This window comes from Trachypithecus francoisi, unplaced genomic scaffold, assembly GCF_009764315.1.
Source record: "Trachypithecus francoisi isolate TF-2019V2 unplaced genomic scaffold, Tfra_2.0 Lachesis_group5, whole genome shotgun sequence".
Taxonomy (NCBI): Eukaryota; Metazoa; Chordata; class Mammalia; order Primates; family Cercopithecidae; genus Trachypithecus; species Trachypithecus francoisi.
In genome coordinates this window covers 89,755,429-89,779,110 of record NW_022681470.1, presented here as the reverse complement: position 1 = coordinate 89,779,110, position 23,682 = coordinate 89,755,429, and the positions used below count along the sequence as shown (strand labels likewise).

The window sequence follows — 23,682 nt, the reverse complement described above, 5'->3', positions numbered from 1 at the left end:
GCCAGTATTTTATTGAGGATTTTTGCATCGATGTTCATCAGGGATGTTGGTCTAAAATTCTAATTTTTTGCTGCGTCCTTGCCAGGCTTTGGTATTAGGATGATGTTGGCCTCATAAAATGAGTTAGGGAGGATTCCCTCTTTTTCTACTGATTGGAATAGTTTCAGAAGGGATGGTACCAGCTCCTCCTTGTACCTCTGATAGAATTCAGCTGTGAATCCGTCTGGTCCTGGACTTTTTTTGGTTGGTAGGCTGTTAATTATTGCCTCAATTTCAGAGCCTGCTATTGGTCTATTCAGGGATTCAACTTCTTCCTGGTTTAGTCTTGGGAGAGTGTATGTGTCCAGGAATTTATCCATTTCTTCTAGGTTTTCTAGTTTATTTGTGTATAGGTGTTTATAGCATTCTCTGATGGTAGTTTGTATTTCTGTGGGGTCAATGGTGATATCCCCTTTATCATTTTTTATTGTGTCTATTTGATTCTTCTCTCTTTTCTTCTGTATTAGTCTTGCTAGTGGTCTATCAATTTTGTGGATCTTCTCAAAAACCCAGCTCCTGGATTCACTGATTTTTTGAAGGGGTTTTTGTGTCTCTATCTCCTTCAGTTCTGCTCTGATCTTAGTTATTTCTTGCCTTCTGCTAGCTCTTGAATGTGTTTGCTCTTGCTTCTCTAGTACATTTAATTGTGATGTTAGTGTGTCAATTTTAGATCTTTCCTGCTTTCTCTTGTGGGCATTTGGTGCTGTAAATTTCCCTCTACACACTGCTTTAAATGTGTCCCAGAGATTCTGGTATGATGTATCTTTGTTCTCATTGGTGTCAAAGAACATCTTTATTTCTGCCTTCATTTTGTTATGTACCCAGTAGTCATTCAGGAGCAGGTTGTTCAGTTTCCATGTCATTGAGCACTTTTGATTGACTTTCTTAATCTTGAGTTCTAGTTTGATTGCACTGTGGTCTGAGAGACCGTTTGTTATAATTTCTGTTATTTTACATTTGCTGAGGAGGGTTTTCCTTCCAACTATGTGGTCAATTTTCAAATAAGTGCAATGTGGTGCCGAGAAGAATGTATATTCTGTTGATTTGGGGTGGAGAGTTCTGTAGATGTCTATTAGGTCCCCTTGGTGCAGAGCTGAGTTCAATTCCTGAATATCCTTGTTAATTTTCTGTCTCATTGATCTGTCTAATGTTGACAGTGAGGTGATAAAGTCTCCCATTATTATTGTATGGGAGTCTAAGTCTCTTTGTTAGTCTCTAAGGACTTGCTTTATGAATCTGGGTGCTCCTGTATTGGGTGCATATATATTTAGGATAGTTAGCTCTTCTTGTTGAATTGATCCATTTACCATTATGTAATGGCCTTCTTTGTCTCTTTTGATCTTTGTTAGTTTAAAGTCTGCTTTATCAGAGACTAGGATTGCAACCCCTGCCTTTTTTGTTTTCCATTTGCTTGGTAGATCTTCCTCCATCCCTTTATTTTGAGCCTATGTGTGTCTCCGCACATGAGATGGGTCTCCTGGATACAGCAAATTGATGAGTCTAAACTCTTTATCCAACTTGCCAGCCTGTGTCTTTTAATTGGAGCATTTACATTTACATTTAAGGTTAATATTGTTATGTGTGAACTTGATCCTGTCATTATGATGTTAGCTGGTTATTTTGCTCATTAGTTGATACAGTTTCTTCCTAGCATCGATGGTCTTTACATTTTGGCATGTTTTTGCAGTGGCTGGTACCGGTTGTTCCTTTCCATGTTTAGTGCTTCCTTCAGGATCTCTTGTAGTGCAGGCTTGGTGGTGACAAAATCTCTCAGCATTTTCTTGTGTGGAAAGGATTTTATTTCTCCTTCACTTATGAAACTTGATTTGGCTGGATATGAAATTCTGGGTTGAAAATTCTTTTCTTTAAGAATGTTGAATATTGGCCCCCACTCTCTTCTGCCTTGTAGAGTTTCTGCCAAGAGATCTGCTGTTAGTCTGATGGGCTTCCCTTTGTGGGTAACCCTACCTTTCTCTCTGGCTGCCCTGAACATCTTTCCCTTCATTTCAACTTTGGTGAATCTGACAATTATGTGTCTTGGAGTTGCTCTTCTGGAGGAGTATCTTTGTGGTGTTCTCTGTATTTCCTGAATTTGAATGTTGGCCTGCCTTGCTATGTTGGGGAAGTTCTCCTGGATAATATCCTGCAGGGTGGTTTCCAACTTGGTTCCATTCTCCCCATCACTTTCAGGTATACCAATCAGACGTAGATTTGGTCTTTTCACATAATCCCATATTTCTTGGAGACTTCATTCATTTGTTTTTACTGTTTTTTCTCTAAACTTCTCTTCTCACTTCATTTCATTCATTTGATCTTCAATCACTGAAACTCTTTCTTCCAGTTGATCGGGTCGGTTACTGAAGCTTGTGCATTTGTCACGTAGTTCTCGTGTCATGGTTTTCATCTCTATCAGGTCATTTATGGACTTCTCTGCATTGGTTATTCTAGTTATCCATTCGTCAAATCTTTTTTCAAGGTTTTTAGTTTCTTTGCACTTCGTTTATAGTTCCTCCTTTAGCTCTGAGAAGTTTGATCAACTGAAGCCTTCTTTTCTCAACTCACCAAAGTCATTCTCCATCCTGCTTTGTTCTGTTGCTGGTGAGGAGCTGCATTCCTTTGGAGGGGTAGAGGCACTCTGATTTTTTGAATTTTGAGCTTTTCTGCACTGCTTTTTCCCCATCTTTGTGGTTTTATCTACCTTTGGTCTTTGATGATGGTGATGTACAGATGGGGTTTTGGTGTGGATGTCCTTTCTGTTTGTTAGTTTTCCTTCTAACAGTCAGGACCCTCAGCTGGAGTTTGCTTGAGGTCCACTCCAGTTAGTCTACTTCCTGTTAGGCTCTCCCAGTTAGACTACTCAGGGGTCAGGGACCCACTTGAGCAGGCAGTCTGTCAGTTTTCAGATCTCAACCTCCATGCTGGGAAAATCACTACTCTCTTCAAAGCTGTCAGACAGGGACATTTACATCTGCAGAGGTTTCTGCTGCTTTTTGTTTAGCTATGACCTATCCACAGAAGTGGAGTCTACAGAGGCAGACAGGCCTCCTTGAGCTGCGGTGGGCTCCACCCAGTTCGAGCTTCTGGGCTGCTTTGTTTACCTACTTAAGCCTCAACAATGACGGACACCCCTCCCCCAGCCTCGCTTCCACCTTGCAGTTAGATCTCAGACTGCTGTGCTAGCAATGAAGGAGGTTCTGTGGGCATGAGATCCTCCAAGTCAGGCGCAGTATATAATCTCCTGGTGTACCCTTTGCTAAGACCCTTGATAAGTGCAATATTAGGGTGGGAGTGACCCGATTTTCCAGGTGTTGTGCGTCAGGGTTTCCCTTGGCTAGGAAAAGGAATTTCTTCCCCCGGTGCTTCCCAGGTGAGGCAGTGCCTCATTCTGCTTCGGCTCTCGCTTGTTGGGCTGCACCCACTGTCCTGTCCCCACTGTCCAACATGCCCCAGTGAGATGAACCCGGCACCTCAGTTGGAAATGCAGAAATCACCCGTCTTCTATGTAGCTCATGCTGGAAGCTAGAGGCTGGAGATTTACCTATTCAGCTATCTTGGTGCCCCCTTGACAATTTTATCTTGATAATTTTAGAATCTTTTACTTTCACATTGACTTTAGACAGTCTGTTAACTGTATATTGTGGTGAAGTCCATCTTGCTATGTATTTTCCTGATGTTTGCCAGGCCTTTTGTATCTGGATGTCTAAATGTGTTGTAAAATAAGGGATGATTTTATCAATTATTTTTTAAACAGATTTCCTAAACTTCTTGCTTTTTCTTCTCCCTCAAGAATAACAATGATTCATAAGCTTGGTCATTTTCTGTAGTCTCATACTCCTTAAAGGCTTTGTTCCTTCTTTTTCTTCATTTTACTTTATTTTTGTCTGACTGGATTAATTCAAAAGACCTGTCTTCAGATTCAGAGAGTCTCTAGTCTGCATGATATAATCTATTGTTGAAGGTTTCAGCTGTATTTTGTAACCCATTCAAAGAATATTTCATTTCCAGAAAAGAAAAAAAATTAAGACATCTCCTTAGTAAATTTCGGCATTATATCCTGAAGTGATTTTCGGATTTCTTTGTATTCATTTTTAGATTTCTCTTGTATTTCACTGAGCTTCTTTAAAATCAGTATTTTGAATTTTTTCTGGCTTTTGAAATATTTTCTTTTGGTTAGGATTCATTGCTAGAAAATTACTGTTCCTTTGGTGCATCATAAACCCTTGTTTTATAATACTTCCAGAATAATTATGCTGATTTCTTTGTGTCTGGGCAAACAATCACTGCTTAATTTTGAATTTACTTTCATTAATGCAGGCAGGACCTTCTTTCTTGAGGGTGTCACTATGATTTATGTTGGATAGGGTCATTTGTGCCTCTGGGTGCATTCACTAGTAAAGACTCTATGTTTTTTGGTTATAAATAGCTGTAGTGTGCCAGCTTTCTCAAATGCTGGTTGTCATAGTGGTGCACCAGGTGTGTGAGCAGGCTCACTGCCCCCTGACAAGCTAAGGTGGCATGGGCAATGGTTTTAGTAGAAGTTAGGAAAAGTTTGTCTCCTTCCCAAGTGCTGCACTCTTGTATCAGCAGATTTTGTACTGGTTTGTGCCAGTCAACTTCTTAGCCAGTAGGTGACATTTTCAGGTAAGAGCCAGCTGAGGTGGTATCTGTAGGGTTTATGTTTGATCTGTGTTAACAGCTGGAGAAGTGCTCCAGTGTTTCATGTGGTCGGTTGGGCTCTGGAGCACTCAAGAGCTTCAGTGCCACCCTCCCTCTAGGAGGGGATGGTGGAACCAGGTAGGGGAAGCCTACACTCAGGCCCTCCAATGGCAAGTGCAAACACCAGCCCTGACAGGGTGGTGGGGGAGTCCTCAGGCCTCTGGAGGAAGTTGCTGAGGTCTCTTTATGGTAATCCCAGTACAACAACCTCAACAGGTAAAAATGGGATCAGTTTCTCCTTCACATCTCTGGGCATTCAGGATGTTCAATTAGATTAGACATTGTTATTTGCTTCTAGGCTGCAATTATGTTAGCAAATTTTGTATTGGACTAGCATAATTGTTACGGGTTCACCTCCTGGCCATTAAGTGGTGCTTGCAGGTGAGAGCCAGCTATGGTGGTAGCAGTAAGTTTATGCCTGATCTTTGTTAACCAGGAGAAATGCTCAGGTGTTCCAGGTGATGGGTTGGGCCATGGAGCTCTCAGTGGTTCTAATCTCATGCTGTGCCTCTGAGGCAGGGGTGAGTAGACAAGCTGGGGAGGGCTGGGATGGTGAAACCTGCACTTGGGCCCTCAATCGTGGGCATATGTGCTGGCCCTGACAGGAGTCAGAAGGCAGTTGTTAGGCCCATGGAGCAATACTTCAAGGAGGAGTGAAGCAACTGTTACCATGCCATAGAGCTGGCATGGGTAGAGAGGCAACTCGTGCACCATGGCCAAGCAGGCAGTAGTGGAACCCACCTTGCTTTAATGCTTTCAACCTGGGAAAGGTCTTTGCCACAGCTTGCAGCTGGCAGCAAGCTAAGACAACCAGCCAGGTCACAAGTAGTTTGTCTTCAGATGGCAAAACTGCTGCAGGCCAAAAACTTACTGCCTGTGTCAAAACCATGGCTCCCAGGCCAAATCTCTTCAGGTCCAGTCTTGCAAAGAAAGAGTTATCAACTCCCATGTCTGTGGCTAAAGCTCATATCACATTCACCTCTTTTCTAGCCATGAGGACTTCTCCCCTACTCAAGGCCAGATCACAAATTTCCCTACCAAAATTCTCCAAACCAATAACTGCCTCCTATGCTGGTTGGCAGTTTCCTGGGCACTCCTGGTTGGTTTTGTTTTGTTTTGTTTGACAAAATTTCACAGTGTAAATTTATACACAGTATTTTGCTATTTCTAAGTGGGTGAGATGTGCTAACAAGTTTCTAATTTTCCATCTTGGAAAAAATTATGTTATTTTAGCCTGGTGACTTTCAAGACTTTTTTTTCATTTCTGGTTTTAAATATTTGACTCTGCTTACATATATTTGATGTTGTTCTATTTACCCTACCTGGAATTCACTCAGATTCTTGGATCTGTATCTTATATTTTTTAATAATATGAACATTTTAGCCAATGTTTTTTCAAATATTTTTGTGACACATACTATTCTCTCTTTCTGAGACTTCAAGTACATGTACATTAAATGTCTTGTATTGTAGCACAAGTCATTGAGACCCTGTTCATTGTTATTCATTTTTTCTCCATTCTTCAGATTCAATAATTTTATTAATCATTCTTCAAGTTCATTGACCCTTTTTTCTGCCAACACCAATCTATTGTTAAACAGGAAATTTTTATTTCATATATTTTAATTTTCAGTTCTAGATTTCTTGACTGAGATTCTACATATGTTTACTTATTATAAGAATATTTTTCTGTAAGTTCTTGAACCTATACACACTAGCTACTTTAAAGTCTCTGACTACTGAATGGAGTCATCTTAGGGTTGACGTGTTGACTCATTTTCTCTTGATAGGGGTCACAATATTCTGTTTTTTACAATGCTGAGCATTTTGTAATTACATGCTGAAAATTGTGGACGATAAATTATAGAGATTCTGGTCATTAACCTGGGGGCACTTGCTATCTCTGAGTAGGCTTACTGTCAGGAAATTTTACTAGAATAAAGTTCTTGAACTTGTCAAACTCATTCACCTTGACCTGCTACGAATACATGCAAATGAAATTCACCAGTTGAGTTAGGAATTCTTTTCTCTGAGTCTTCACAGTACTCTGTGTATGGCATTAGTCACACTGCACTGAAATGGGTTGCAAGTAGATTGTTAGCTACTCAACGCAAGACTCAGATCTTATTTATCTCTACATTCCTGGCACCTAACCCAATGTCTGACAATCAGAGTGAACAGGCATTTCATATTTGTTGAAGTAACAAACTAGCTACTCGGGAGGCTGAGGCAGGAGAATGGTGTAAACCCGGGAGGTGGAGCTTGCAGTGAGCTGAGATCCGGCCACTGCACTCCAGCCCGGGTGACAGAGCAAGACTCCGTCTCAAAAAAAAAATATATATATATATATATTCATGATCATCAATATATTTTATTTGCAGAGTCAGGGAAGGAATTAGAACATTTTAGAAAAAGTTCATTAATTATGAGTGTAATGAAGTTTTAGGATCTCAAAAATAAAGTTTATTCATTGTACCTTATTCTCTGATGAGAATTAATACAGTGTGTGTGTGTGTGTGTGTGTGTGTGTGTGTGTGTTTGAATGAATGAATGAAGTAATAAAAATGGACAACGTAATAAAAAACATGGAATTCAGAATTACTAGATTTGTAGTTAAGGCTCACTTTCATTTTAGTCCTACTGCTAGTTCTAACAAGGAATATGACCTTGGAAAAGTAATTTAAACTACCATTTGCAATGGATATGTCTGAAAACTGGGGGACTAATACCTTACAGGAGTGCTATAAGAATCAAATGGGATGATGAATACAAAAGACCCTTGTAAACTCTGAAGAGCTATATAAATATTAAAGATAGTTATTAAATGAAAGAATGCAAATAAAGCATTTTATTACAATGCCCATTACATCTAAAACTTTTAAATGTTAGCACCCTCCCACAAAAATATACATATGCATGCATGTATACATATGCACACACATCACACACACTCACACTTGTGTTCACACCTTAGCAGCACAACAAAACTAACTTAGGTTCTTGCACACTTTAAACATGTCTTTTTAAAAGTTAAGCTCTGTGTGACACATACTACCTGCTTATCTTTGGCTTAAGTTTATCTCTCCTGACCACTTCCCTCCTTTCTCTTCTCCCAGAAACATTTGCACCCATCAATAAAATGTATTATTCCACTCGTTGTTGGAAGTGCTGCAGCCATTTTCTCCTCTAATCCATTACAGGTTACAACTGATGAATGTAAAAGGATATCAGGCAAAACTAGTTTTTCTCTAAAGAAGTTACAAAGTCAACACTGTAAAAATCATTTTCAGAAGTTATAAGATCCATAATAGTCTTTTCATAATTTTTCTAAAGGTAAATGTTTAAATGTCTTAACTCTTGATTTTATATGTCAGGTTATCAAGCAATTATTTTAAAGATTGTCAAACTAATGGTCCTGCTTCTAGCTAAAACATATTAATCCAGTGTACAATTTTAAGTGGCTAACTAATGTAAATATATGATAAATAGTCAGCAATCCTGCAATGAAGGAAAATAATTTCAAGTATGCACTCAGGATTGTCACCTGTACTCTGTTATTTTCTCTGTTACTTGATCTTAGGTAAAAGGAGTCTATCAGACAAACAGAAAGAATATGACAAGATGTATCTATCAAAAAATACACCTGAGGAAATCTTTGAACAAGACTTTATACTCAATAGATGTTCACACATCCATTCATGCAAAGGTATATTAAGCACTTATTTTTTGCCAGACTAGTATTCAACAGGGCAGTGGGCATACAGATGAATAAAACACCTGCCCAACTAACACTTCCGGCTTTTTCAGATTTCTGTGTCTCTGTCAGACTCTTCTCTTTCCCTTATCATCTTCCCTCATCCTTTGCAGACACAAGTTGACCCAATGCCACAAAAAGTTAATTAACTATCACCTCTTTATGAATGTTTTCTGACCTTCTAAATAGATTCTTTTTCTGAACAACACCCCTGACCCCAAACAACAATCCTGTGCATGTGCCTTTAGCAAGTTTTGTACTTCTTGTTATTTTGTCTGCCTTCCCACTGGACTGTGAATAACAAGAAACTGAATCTCTGCATTAGCCATTATTGTAACCCCAGAGATAGTTAATTGCTTGACACATAGTGCTTGAAAAAGGTACATTGATTTAATAAATACGTGATATTATAACTATTTTTCTAGTGAGTAAAAGAGCTTAACAAAAAATGTATTAAAATAAAAGTATTTGAAATGTACAAAAGAAGAAAAATAAAGGAGTATGGACAGAGTGAGACATTGGGGAATAATCATGATGATGATAATGACAACAAAAATAATTGAGATAGTGAAAATAACTGCCACATTAATTATCAATATAAGCGTTTTCATAGACAATAGGAAGCAGCAACAAAATGACTCACTCCTCCTAATTCATCCTGCAGGAGGGATCTGTGACCACATAGACTTACCCACTCTTATCCTATTGCACTTTGCCTGTAGATGCTGCTTTCTCTAGTGAGTCTAAATCCATGCAAAGTATGTAAAACAACTAACACTAGTGGGGTATTCACTCATCCACAAAGTGTTGGAGAGCAGGAATGGTATTGAAACACTTAGGGGTTACAGGAGGGAATACAGGAAGGGATGGAAGAAGACTGAAAAACTTTCAATAAGACCACACTTGGCCTCTGATATTCCCCCATAATCCATTATTCCTCAACCTCCAAGCTGAGAACCAACCATACCTTCCATATTCTCTAACTAGTGTAAGAACAACAATGCTTATATAGGCAAAACTGGACCAGGTCAAAGGATCCTTATTTAAGAGGATGTAAGGATATTGTGGAAGTCAATAGTCTCTGAAGGAAGAAAGTTGGATCTGGTCTCATATTTCTGTTTGGATTTGAGGGAAGAAATTCTTATGCCAGAGTTAATTCTCTAAGAATACGATGAAAAAGTCACGTTAACACTTATATTAGAAATGTAGTGGATAATTTCAAAAAAGTTTAAAAATCTTCTGACACCCGCTCAGGCACCCCCTAGAAAACTATGAACCTCAGGTTGAGACACCTTTTGAGAAGGATATCAGGCTGATCAGTAGGGAGATCCTGCTATCAGCTATGATGTTATCCAACTGGGACAGCCAGATGAAGGGGACACTGTGCAGAGACCCTTCACTTCCAGTTTGTGACCTCCTCACAAAGGGATCTGTAGAAGACAGAGAAGATCACAGGTCACCTAGAAGACATTGAACCCTATTTCTGTGGTTAGGAACAGAAAAATAAAACTGGACAGTAAGAGATAGGAATCAAGTAATAGAGAAAATAACAGAGTACAGGTGACAATCCTGAGTGCATACTTGAAATTATTTTCCTTCATTGCAGGATTGCCTTAATCCTGATAGTAAGAGATAGGAGAGTAAGAGATAAGAGATAAAATGACTTGAAGATGGAACAACAATAGATGTCATGAGTGTGTGAAAACAGATGTTTCCATACCTGCGTCTCTTAAAAAGTATCTTCCAGGTCTGTCTCAGAGTAGAGATAAACTCTGGTGGGAAGATTCATAAAACAAATATTCCCACAATGTTTCCCATTGAGTGTATATAATAATGTAGCATAGTTATGCTTATTTTGCAGATAAATATCTGGAAAAATATAAAGTTTGCACAGTTTGCTGAGAGAATGGAAGTTAATGGCATTTACCTTGGACCCTAGAATTAGTACAACCAATATCTAAGACAACAACTTCAATGTCACTGAAGCTACTACATATAAATTAAAAATCTAAAAAACTACCATAAGTTGAAAAGAGACAAGTCTTTATGAAAAGTGCATCTGGATAAAAATGTAGTTTCAGAGAAAAGCCACCAGTATGTGTTCTTTCTGCTTATCCCCTAGGGAACAGCAGAGATTTCTGCCTTGATTGCTCAGAAGGAAGGAATACACATAGAAATGAACACTATTTGAGAAGCGAATACAGCTGGATAATAAAAGAAGAGACTTTTTTTTCAAAGCTGTTCATTTTTCAATCAGCAAGATTAAGATATAATTACAAAATGACTGTCACATGGAATATTATTTGACTCCTGAGAATGAAAGCTTTATTTTTTATGTAAGCAGAGAGAAATAAAGGTTGGTGTCTCTGCAGCTTATTTCCCTAACACCCCTGCCACCTATGTTCCCACTTCCCCTACTCCACATCCCCTAACCAGACAAGCACAAAGATTTGACTGTCAGAGAGTTCAGGTAAAATGGGAGCCAAAAAGCTTTCAAAACTGAAATATTCAAGCACAGAGACAGGTAGTCTTAATCCAGCTTGGAGTGAGTCTTGTATCTGGTAACCAAATTCAACAGAGCAGAAATCCTGCTTTCTGCCATCCTTAGAACACTAAATAGAAAAGCATTTCTATTCTCTGACAGTATTCTCAACAAATATTATATTTGATGAACTTGTGTATTGTGGCATGTTTGTGAGTAGACACACTACACTGGGCTAACGGTCTCTTGATTTAATAATCCAATCCAGGCCAGGCGCGGTGGCCTTTGGGAGGCCGAGACGGGCGGATCACGAGGTCAGGAGATCGAGACCATCCTGGCTAACACGGTGAAACCCCGTCTCCACTAAAAAATACAAAAAAACTAGCCAGGCGAGGTGGCGGGTGCCTGTAGTCCCAGCTACTCGGGAGGCTGAGGCAGGAGAACGGCGGGAACCCTGGAGGCGGAGCTTGCAGTGAGCTGAGATCCGCAGACAGAGCAAGACTCCGTCTAAAAAAAAAAAAAAAAAAAAAAAAAACATTAATCCAATCCGTTAAGAAACATTTCTGCCCACAACTCTGCGTAGAGCATCCTTGACCTCCTTGTTTCTCAGACTGTAAACAACAGGGTTCAGCAGGGGAGTGATGATGGTGTAGGACACTGACAGAAGGAGGTCTTGTTCTGTAGCGTTTTCTGACTTGGGCTTGAGGTAGGCAATGGAGGAACAGCCACAGTGGACAATGACCACAGTGAGGTGGGAGGCACAGGTGGCAAAGGTCTTCTTCCAGCCCTCAGCTGAGGCAATTTTAAGGATGGAAGAGATGATGAGGACATAGGAGGTAAATATCAGGCCTATGGGCACAAAAATCACAAATTAACTTACATCATAATTTATTATCTCATCGATAGTGATATCAATGCAAGAAAGTTTCATGACTGGGTAAATGTCACAAAAGAAGTGGTCCACCACTGTGCCACAGAAGGGCAAATTGAACATGACTGTCACATGGAGAACTGCCATAGACCAATGCCAAAGGACCCACACACCAGTGGGGCACATAAGCCCTTGCTCATGATGACAGTGTACCTCAGGGGCCTGCAGATGGCCACATAGCGGTCATAGCCCATTGCAGTAAGCAGGAAGCAATTATTAATGGCCAAGATAACAAAAAAGAACATTTGGCTTGCACAGCCTGCCAAGGAGATAGGCTGGTTATGAAAAATGAGGCTGCAAAGCATTCGTGGCACAATAACTGGTGTGTACACCTTCTCTGAACTAGCCAGCATGCTTAGGAAGAAACACATGGGAGTGTGGGGATGATGGTCAATGCAGACGATAGTCACAATGATGATGTTATCAGCCGGAGTTAAAATGTAGACAGTTAGAAAAACCCCAAAGATGGTTATCTGATGCTTTCCCAAACTAGAGAATCCCAAGAAGATGAATTCTGTCACTTCTGTGAAGTTCTTTCTCTGCATTCTGCTATATCAGTGTCTGAAAGCAATAAATGGAGTCAACAAGGAGTAAATTCTCAACCGCAATTGGACTTTAAAACAAAGAACAAGGATAACTGTACTGAGACTGAATCCAATTTCCTTCTTTTTGATCATAATGCTCATTCAGGGTCCTTGCACATGAAGAGAGACGCCTACTTGTGCCTCTTTGGGGCTGTATACATATGAACATTGTCACTGTAGAGCAAACTACTTTCTGTGCATGGAAACGGCTCCTGCATGCATGCTCACTTCACAAACATTATAGTGATGTTAGGAAGGGAAAAGGACAGCAAAGAGAAAGCCATGCTTTATATTTCAACCAATAATAATATCCACTCTTTAAACCCTCTTAACAAGGAGGACTCTGGTGAAGTGCATGTCAAGAAAACCATAAAGATGAAAGTTTAGTGGAAAAAAAAAGATGTAGCAGTTTGAAATATTTGAAGACAGAAAACTTTGGGACATGATCACTGGATTTCATAACAGGGTCACTAACGAGCTTTTACACAGCATTTCAGTTGAATTATGAATATAGAAACATGATTTTGGAGAGGTAATGTGGTCCAAATATGTTATTGTACTCTCAAAACAGAACAACTAAAACACAGATTCTGCCATTATCTCTCCACTAAAATTGATCGCTCAAGTCCCCAAAGAAATCTTTTTTTTTTTTTTTTTTGCTGATTCTAGTAGGCCTTTTGAGTGAAGTCAGGAAGAGAGAGCTGTGACAGAAAACATTGTGTAGTTGCCACTGTCATTATGAAGGATTGGGACAGCTTGAGGTGTAGAAGAGACTCCGGAGTTGAGAGAGGAATCTGCAGCTATCTGTAGCCCAACTGGCTTAACTGTTTTTAAAAATATGGTGAACAGACAATTTTGAGAAGCAGAGACACTGGTCCCTTTTTTCAAAAAGCAAGCACATATAAACTGTATGGCGAGCATACATCTAATCCTGTGGTTCTCTTTAGTGACTGTTCTCCCTTTATTTTCAGAAGCATTAAAACTGGCTTTCTTTCCCACTCTCCATAATTCCCTGCAATTGGCTTTGGCATGTTCATGCCCATGAGATTGTTTGCTCAAATATCACCAAAGAATTCTTCATTGCTAACGTCACTGGACTTTGCTTTATCTCCTTTTTCTCATCTTTCTCTGTTTTAACACTTCGAACTCCTACCTCATGGAAACATTCTCTGACTTTGGTTTCCATGAAACCACACTGTTTTTCTCTCTTCCCAGCACTCATTTTGTTACCTTCCATGAATCTGCTCATTTTCCCTCTACCATAATTATGTATGCTCTTCTCTGGTCAATCCTTGACCCTCCTGTGTGCAATTTCTATGATGATTGTTCTCAAATCTCTGTTTTCATCACCAATCTTTTTCCCAAGTCTCCAACTTACCTCACTCTTGGCTTCTCTATTAGTGTTTCTTGCAATCATAATAAATTTCATATTTTTGAAAGTGAACTAAACATTAACCTTTCTTATACTCATGAAAAGCTCTGCATTTCCATTTTTCTGTCTTCTTTAATGACCTTGCCATTATACCTGTCCATTAATGGGTCAACATTTTGGAGCCATATCTATATTGACATCACATTCAGTGGGCTTTTTCTTTAAAGTTGTGTTTCCTGTCTGTACAATTTCTGAATTCACAATGACCCACTTAAGACTAGGGTACCAAATCTTCTAGCCAGAATAATAAAACATTTTCCCATTATAAAATTTATATGAATATGCAGAAGACCAAGAATGCTAAGACAATTTTAGGAAAGAAGTACAAAGTTAAAGAACTTACACTACTTCACTTGAAGGCTATGGTAATCAAGATAGTATGGTATTGATGCAAGTGCAGGCAATAGAAAAAAATGGAGAGTCCAAAAGTAGACCCACATATATCTAGCCACTGATTTTTGATAAAGTGCAAAGATATCTCAGTGACAGTATTTTCAATGAATGTTGCTAGAAAAAATGAATGTCTGTATGGGTAAAATGAACCTCAAACCTTATCTCATATCACACACACACACACACACACACACACAAATTCAGGATGAATCACAGATATTTATATAAAAGATAAATCTTTACAAATTCCAGACAAAAAATAAGAAATAAAATCTTCAATACCTTGAAATGAGCAAAGATTTCCTGGATATAAAACAAAAAGCATAACCCATAAGACAACAAAATCACAAACTGCACTTTATCAAAATCAAAAGCTTCTAATCTTCAAAAGACATCGTTAGAAAAATTAAAAGGCTTGGACAGGTGCAGTGGCTCATACCTGTAATCCCAGCACTTTGGGAGGCTGAGACAAGCTAATCACTTGAGATCATGAGTTCGACACTAGCCTGGCCAACATAGTAAAACCTCATCTCTACTAAAAATACAAAAATTAGCCAGTCTGGTGGCACACACCTGTAATCCCAGCTACTCAGGAGGCTGAGGCATGAGAATCACTTGAAGCTGGGAGGTGGAGGCTGCAGTGAGCCAAGATTGTGCCACTGCCCTCCAGCCTGTGTGACAGAGTGAGACCACATCAAAAAGCAAAAAAGAAAAGAAAGAAAAGATAAATGAAAAGGAAAACCACAAATAGAAGGAAATATTTACAATACATATGTCTAAAATTGTAACCAGCATATATAAAGAATTCTTATAACTCAATAATAAGACACATTTTTCATGGGCAAAATATTTGAAGAGATATTCCACAAAATTAAGATATAGAAATGTTCAGTAAGCACAGGGAAGAATGTTCAACATCATTAGCCATTAAAAAACTTGTAAAAGAAAACCACAATGAGATACCACGACACACTCACTTGAATGGCTAACATTTAAAAGCCTAACAACAAAGAATTTTGGCAAGTAAGTAAAGAAGTTGAAACTTAAACATTACTGGTGGAAATGTAAAACAGAATCACCAAGATGGAGAACAATTTGGCAGTTTTTTATAAAGTTAAATATGTACTTACTCCATCCCTCAGTAATTTTTTCTACATGTTGACACAATAGGAATGAAAACGGGTGTCCACATAGAGACAGGAATATGTAAATAGCCCTATCAGCTTTCTTCCTAAATGTCAAAAAATTGCAAATAACCCAAATGTCCAAGATATAATACATCCATATAATGAAACACTGCTCAGCAATAAGAGGAACAAATTTCTAAGACTAACAGCAACATGGCTGAATCTTTAAAACAGTATGCTGAATCAAGTCAGACACAAAAGAGTTAATATGGTATGATTCTATTTATATGATACTCTAGAAATACAAATCTAATTTATACTGACAAAAAAAAAAGTGGTTGCCAGAATTGCTGGGGAATTGACCGAAAAAGAACACAAGGGAATTTATTGGAGTAAAAGAAATGTTATTGATTGTGAGGGTGGTAATATAGGTGTATACATTTGTCAAAATTCACCAAATTGTACACCAAAAAATTAGTAAACTTTGCTATGTTATATTTTAATTGTATTGCATTGTATTATATTGTATCATACTGCATTATACTTCATCAAAGTTAATTCATTTGGACACAAATAAGATTGTATCCCTATGAATCTGTTGCTACTAGACTTACCATCCTTTAGGTGGATTTATTATGATGCAAGAAACATTGGAATTGGCTGGGACTTGGGAAATCTGGAACCTGATCTGGAGTCTGTCAATGTCAAAACAAAACATGTGGTCTGGGGCAAATATGTCTCCATGGCCTCAAATGCCAAATAAGGAGCTTAAACAAGATTGTCTCTAAGTTCTAATATACTAATCATATATCACTTCTCTGGTCTGGTAAGAACACCTCTGCTTGGCTGATAAGGCCCTGCACTATCAGACTATTCTTACACAGCAAATCTGCCATCTTCACTATCTCCTCTACTGCAAAAAAAAGCCAACCTTCCCAGGGTCTAGGAACATTCCAACACTCATTGTCAAAGCTGTGCCTGTGTTCATATTCTTCTTCTTAACTGGGTTACCTCCACTCCCCGTTGCCCACCCAGATTCCAAGTCCTCTGTGCTTGGAAGCACATCCTTATCATTCACAGAACAATCTTAACATAAAATCCCCAAATGAAATCATATTCTTATTCTTTGCTTAAATACAGAATTTTTAAACGACCAAATTAGATCTATTTTTAATGGTTAAAAATTGTTTCTTAGGAGTATTTCAAGAGTCAGCTCATTGCCTAGCATCTTCATGAAATCATCTCACAACAACCCTGTTCCTCACTTCTCTTTCTTTCACAAAGCCTATACCCAATGGTGTGCTGGAGGCAGTTTGCACCAGCTCACCAGAGAAGATTGCTACCATTCTTTCTCAGCTCCATATTCTGTAGTATCATCTGGGTAGATTAAGATCTACTATAGAGAAATAGTGTTAACTCAGAAATCAACAATCAGTATCAGGACTATTTTTTTTTCCTGGAGAGTTGGTTGTTAAAAATCTACCAACACACCACTGCCTTCTTCCTTGTACCATATGCTGTGGTCCAGTCTATGTTATCTTGCATTGTTGTCTGTTTTCTCCTGTGTGTCAGTCTTCTTTCCCAAATTAGATTGTAAACACTATGAAAGAATGTGCCAGGGCTAAATCTTCTCAGTCCTTCACACAATTCACTCAGACAAACCTTCAATATGCACTAGGTGATTGAAGAGTAGGAAGAATCCGGAATTCTTATTGTATTTTAATTGGAACTCAATTTGCCAAGGAGACAGAGTTAGCTACCCATGAAAATAGTGGGACTCACCAGCCTCCAGCTCCCAGCATGAGCAACACAGAAGATGGGTGATTTCTGCATTTTCCACTGAGGTACTGGGTTCATGTCACTGGGTAATGTTGGACAGTTGGCACTGGTCTGAGGGTGCAGCCCAACCAGCGAGAACTGAAGCAGGGCAAGGCATCACCTCACCTGGGAAGTGTAAAGGGGAAGGGAATTCCTTTTCCAGCCCAAAGGAAATTGAGACACACAACACCTGGAAAATCAGGTAACTCCCACCCTAATACTGCACTTTACCAAGGGTCTTAGCAAATGGCACACCAGGAGATTATATCCCACACCTGGCCCAGAGGGTCACACACCCACGGAGCCTCCCTCATTGCTAGCACAGCAGTCTGAGATCTAACTGCAAGGTGGCAGCTAGGCTGGAGGAGGGGTGTCCACTATTGCTGAGGCTTAAGTAAGTAAACAAAGCTGCATGAAAGCTCGAATTGGGTGGAACCCACCACAGCTCAAGGAGATCTGCCTGCCTCTGTAGACTCCTCCTCTGGGGACAGGTCATAGTTAAACAAAAAGCAGCAGAAACCTCCACAGAGGTAAACGCTCCCATCTGACAGCTTTGAAGAGAGCAGTGGATCTCCCAGCACGGAGGTTGAGATCTGAGAATGGACAGACTGCCTGCTCAAGTGGGTCCCTGACCCCTGAGTTGTCTAACTGGGAGGCATCCCCCACTAGGGGCAGAATGACACCTTACACCTCACCCAGCAGGGTATACCCTTGAGACGAAGCTTCCAGAGCAAGAATCAGACATCAACACTTGCTATTCAGCAATATTCTATCTTCTCCACCTCTGCTGCTGATACCCAGGAAAACAGGGTCTGGAGTGGACATCAAGCAATCTCCAACAGACCTACAGCTGAGGATCCTGGTTGTTAGAAGGAAAACTAACAAACAGAAAGGACACCCACACGAAAACCCCATCAGTATGTCACCATCATCAAAGACCAAAGGCAGATAAAGCCACAAAGATGGGCAAAAAACAATGCAGAAAAGCTGGAAATTCAAAAAATCAGATCTCCTCTCCCCCTCCAAAGGAATGCAGCTCATCGCCAGCAATGGAACAAAGCTGGATGGAGAATGACTTTGACGACTTGAGAGGAGAAGGTTTCAGTCGATCAAACTTCTCAGAGCTACAGGAGGAACTATGAATGAAGCACAAGGAAACTAAAAACCTTGAAAAAAGATTTGACGAATGGCTAACTAGAATAACCAATGTAGAGAAGTCCTTAAAAGAATGGATAGAGATGAAAACCATAACACAAGAACTATGTGAAAAATGCAAAAGCTTCAGCAACCAACTTGATCATCTGGAAGAAAGAGTATCAGCGATTGAAGATCAAATGAATGAAATGAAGCAAGAAGAGAAGTGTGGAGAAGAAAGAGTAAAAAGAAATGAACAAGGCCTCCAAGAAATATGGAATTATGTGAAAAGACCAAACCTACGACTGATTGGTGTGCCTGAAAGTGCTGGGGAAAATGGAACCAAGTTGGAAAACACACTGCAGGATATCATCCAGGAGAACTTCCCCAACTTCGTAAGGCAGGCCAACATTCAAATTCAGGAAATACAGAGAATGCTACAAAGATACTCCTCCAGAAGAGTAACTCCAAGAAACATAATTATCAGATTCACCAAAGTTGAAATGAAGGAAAAAATGTTCAGGGCAGCCAGAGAGAAAGGTTGAGTTACACACAAAGGGAAGCCCATCAGACTAACAGCAGATCTCTTGGCAGAAACTCTCTAAGCCAGAAGAGAGTGGGAGCCAATATTCAACATTCTTAAAGAAAAGAATTTTCAACCCAGAATTTCATATCCAGCCAAATCAAGTTTCATAAGTGAAGGAGAAATAAAATCCTTTCCACACAAGAAAATGCTGAGAGATTTTGTCACCACCAAGCCTGCACTACAAGAGATCCTGAAGGAAGCACTAAACATGGAAAGGAACAACCGGTACCAGCCACTGCAAAAACATGCCAAAATGTAAAGACCATCGATGCTAGGAAGAAACTGTATCAACTAATGAGCAAAATAACCAGCTAACATTATAATGACAGGATCAAGTTCACACATAACAATATTAACCTTAAATGTAAATGTAAATGCTCCAATTAAAAGATACAGGCTGGCAAGATGGATAAAGAGTCTAGACCCATCAGTTTGCTGTATTCAGGAGACCCATTTCATGTACAGAGACACACAGAGGCTCAAAATGAAGGGACGGAGGAAGATCTACCAAGCAAATGGAAAACAAAAAAGGCAGGGGTTGCAATCCTAGTCTCTGATAAAACAGACTTTAAACCATCAAAGATCAAAAGAGACAAAGAAAGCCATTACATAATGGTAAATGGATCAATTCAACAAGAAGAGCTAACTATCCTAAATATATATGCATCCAATAGAGGAGCACCTAAATTCATAAAGCAAGTCCTTAGAGACTTACAAAGACACTTAGATTCCCATGCAATAATAATGGGAGACTTTCACACCCCACTGTCAACATTAGACAGATCAACGAGACAGAAAGTTCACAAGGATATCCAGGAATTGAACTCAACTCTGCACCAAGCAGACCTAATAAACATCTACAGAACTCTCCACCTCAAATCAACAGAATATATATTCTTCTCAGCACCACATCACACTTATTCCAAAATTGACCACATAGTTGGAAGTAAAGCACTCCTCAGCAAATGTAAAAGAACAGAAATTATAACAAACTGTCTCTCAGACCACAGTGCAACCAACTAGAACTCAGGACTAAGAAACTCAATCAAAACCGCTCAACTACATGGAAACTGAATAACCTGCTCCTGAATGACTACTGGGTACATAACAAAATGAAGGCAGAAATAAAGATGTTCCTTGAAATCAATGAGAACAAAGATACAACACACCACAATCTCTGGGACACATTTAAAGCAGTGTGTAGAAGGAAATTTAGAGCACTAAATGCCCACAAGAGAAAGCAGGAAAGATCTAAAATTCACACCCTAACATCACAATTAAAAGAACTAGAGAAGCAAGAGCAAACACATTCAAAAGCTGGCAGAAGGCAAGAAATAACTAAGATCAGAGCAGAACTGAAGGAGATAAAGACACAAAAAAACCCTCCAAAAAATCAATGAATCCAGGAGCTGGTTTTTTGAAAAGATCAACAAAATTGACAGACCACTAGCAAGACCAATAAAGAAGAAAAAAGAGAAGAATCAAATAGAAGCAAAAAAAAATGATAAAGGGGATATCACCACCGACCCCACAGAAATACGAACTACCATCAGAGAATACTATAAACACCTCTACGTGAATAAACTAGAAAACCTAGAAGAAATGGATAATTTCCTGGACACTTACACTCTCTCAAGACTAAACCAAGAAGAAATTGAATCCCTGAATAGACCAATAGCAGGCTCTGAAATTGAGGCAATAATTAATAGCCTACCAACCAAAAAAAGTCCAGGACCAGACAGATTCACACCTGAATTCTACCAGAGGTACAAGGAGTTGGTTCCATTCCTTCTGAAACTATTCCAATCAATAGAAAAAGAGGGAATCCTCCCTAACTCATTTTACGAGGCCAACATCATCCTGATACCAAAGCCTGACAGAGGCACAATTAGAAAAGAGAATTTTAGACCAATATCCCTGATGAACATCGATGCAAAAATTCTCAATAAAATACTGGCAAACCAAATCCAGCAGCATATCAAAAAGCTTATCCACCATGATCAAGTGGGCTTCATCCCTGGGATGCAAGGCTGGTTCAACATATGCAAATCAATAAACGTAATCCAGCATATAAACAGAACCAAAGACAAAAACCATACGATTATCTCAATAGATGCAGAAAAGGCCTTTGACAAAATTCAACAGCCCTTCATGCTAAAAATTACTCTCAATAAATTCGGTATTGATGGAACATTTCTCAAAATAATAAGAGCTATTTATGACAAACCCACAGCCAATATCATACTGAATGGGCAAAAACTGGAAGCATTCCCTTTGAAAACCAGCACAAGACAGGGATGCCCTCTGTCAACACTCCTATTCAACATAGTGTTGGAATTTCTGGCTAGGGCAATCAGGCAAGAGAAAGAAATAAAGGGTATTCAGTTAGGAAAAGAAGAACTCAAATGGCCCCTGTTTGCATACGACATGATTTTATATTTAGAAAACCCCGTCGTCTCAGCCCCAAATCTCCTTAAGCTGATAAGCAGCTTCGGCAAAGTCTCAGGATACAAAATCAATGTGCAAAAATCACAAGCATTCTATTACACCAATATCAGACAAACAGAGAGCGAAATCATGAATGAACTCCCATTCACAATAGCTTCAAAGAGAATATAAAACCTTGGAATCCAACTTACAAGGAATGTAAAGGACCTCTTCAAGGAGAACTACAAACCACTGTTCAGTGAAATCAAAGAGGACACAAACAAATGGAAGAACATACTGTGTTCATGGATAGGAAGAATCAATATTGCAAAAATGGCCATACTGCCCAAGGTAATTTATAGACTCAATGCCATCCCCATTAAGCTACCAATGACTTTCTGCACAGAATTGGGAAAAACTGCTTTAAAGTTCATATGGAACTAAAAAAGACCCCACATTGCCAAGACAATCCTAAGCCAAAAGAGCAAAGCTGAAGGCATCATGCTACCTGACTTCAAACTATACTACAAGGCTACAGTAACCAAAACAGCATGGTACCAGTACCAAAACAGAGATATAGACCAATGGAACAGAACAGAGTCCTCAGAAATAATACCACACATCTACTGCCATCTGATCTTTGACAAACCTGACAAAAACAAGAAATGGGGAAAGGATTCCCTATTTAATAAATGGTACTGGGAAAATTGGCTAGCCATAAGTAGAAAGCTGAACCTGGATCCTTTCCTTACGCCTTATACAAAAATTAATTCAAGATGGATTAGAGACTTAAATGTTAGACCTAAAGCCATAAAAATCCTAGGAGAAAACTTAGGAAATACCATTCAGGACATAGGCATGGGCAAGGACTTCATGTCTAAAACACCAAAAGCAATGGCAACAAAAGCCAAAATTGACAAATGGGATCTAATCAAACTAAAGAGCTTCTGTATAGCAAAAGAAACTACCATCAGAGTGAACAGGCAACCTACAGAATGGGAGAAAACTTTTGCAATCTACCAGACAAAGGGCTAATATCCAGAACCTATAAAGAACTCAAACAAATTTACAAGAAAAAAAACAAAAAATCCCATGAAAAAGTGGGCAAAGGATATGAACAGACACTTCTCAAAAGAAGACATTCATACAGTCAACAGACACATGAAAAAATGCTCATCATCAGTAGCCATCAGAGAAATGCAAATCAAAACCACAATATGATACCATCTTACACCAGTTAGAATTGCAATCATTAAAAAATCAGGAAGCAACAGGTGGTGGAGAGAATGTGGTGAATAGGAACACTTTTACACTGTTGATGGGACTGTAAACTAGTTCAACCATTGTGGAAAACAGTGTGGCGATTCCTCAAGGATCTAGAACTAGAAATACCACTTGACCCAGCCATCCCACTACTGGGGATATACCCAAAGGATTATAAGTTATTCTGCTATAAAGACACATGCACCCGTATATTTATTGATGCACTATTCACAATAGCAAAGACTTGGAACCAATCCAAATGTCCATCAATAATAGACTGGATTAAGAAAATGTGGCACATGGCCAGGCACAGTGGCTCAAGCCTGTAGTCCCAGCACTATGGGAGGCCGAGACGGGCAGATCACGAGGTCAGCAGATCGAGACCATCCTGGCTAACATGGTGAAAACCCGTCTCTACTAAAAAATACAAAAAACTAGCTGGGTGAGGTGGCAGGGGCCTGTAGTCCCAGCTACTCGGGAGGCTGAGGCAGGAGAATGGCATAAACCCGGGAGGCGTAGCTTGCAGTGAGCTGAGATCCGGCCACTGCACTCCAGCCTGGGCGACAGAGCGAGACTCCATCTCAAAAAAAAAAAAGAAAAGAAAAAAGAAAATGTGGCACATATACACCATGGAAAACTATGCAGCCATAAAAAAAGGATGAGTTCATGTCCTTTGTAGGGACATGGATAAAGCTGGAAACCATCATTCTCAGCAAACTATCGCAAGGACAGAAAAACCAAACACTGCATGTTCTCATTCATAGGTGGAAATTGAACAATGAGATCACTTGGACACAGGAAGGGGATCATCACACACTGCGTCCTATTGTGGGGAAGGGGTACGGGGGAGGGATAGCATTAGGAAATATCCCTAATGTAAATGACCAGTTAATGGGTGCAGCACACCAACATGGCACATGTATACATATGTAACAAACCTGCACATTGTGCACATGTACCCTAGAACTTAAAGTATAATAAAAAAAATAATAAAAA

At 39.4% G+C, this 23,682-nt stretch overlaps 1 protein-coding gene across 1 annotated transcript; it reads right to left on the bottom strand.

The window, feature by feature from the left end:
• Window positions 1-11,541: 11,541 nt before the first annotated feature.
• LOC117075707 (olfactory receptor 10J5-like) lies at window positions 11,542-12,467 on the bottom strand. Its single transcript, XM_033198294.1, is given in 2 exon segments — window positions 11,542-12,011; window positions 12,014-12,467. Coding segments are annotated over 2 exon segments (924 nt in total).
• Between the last annotated feature and the right edge of the window lie 11,215 nt (window positions 12,468-23,682).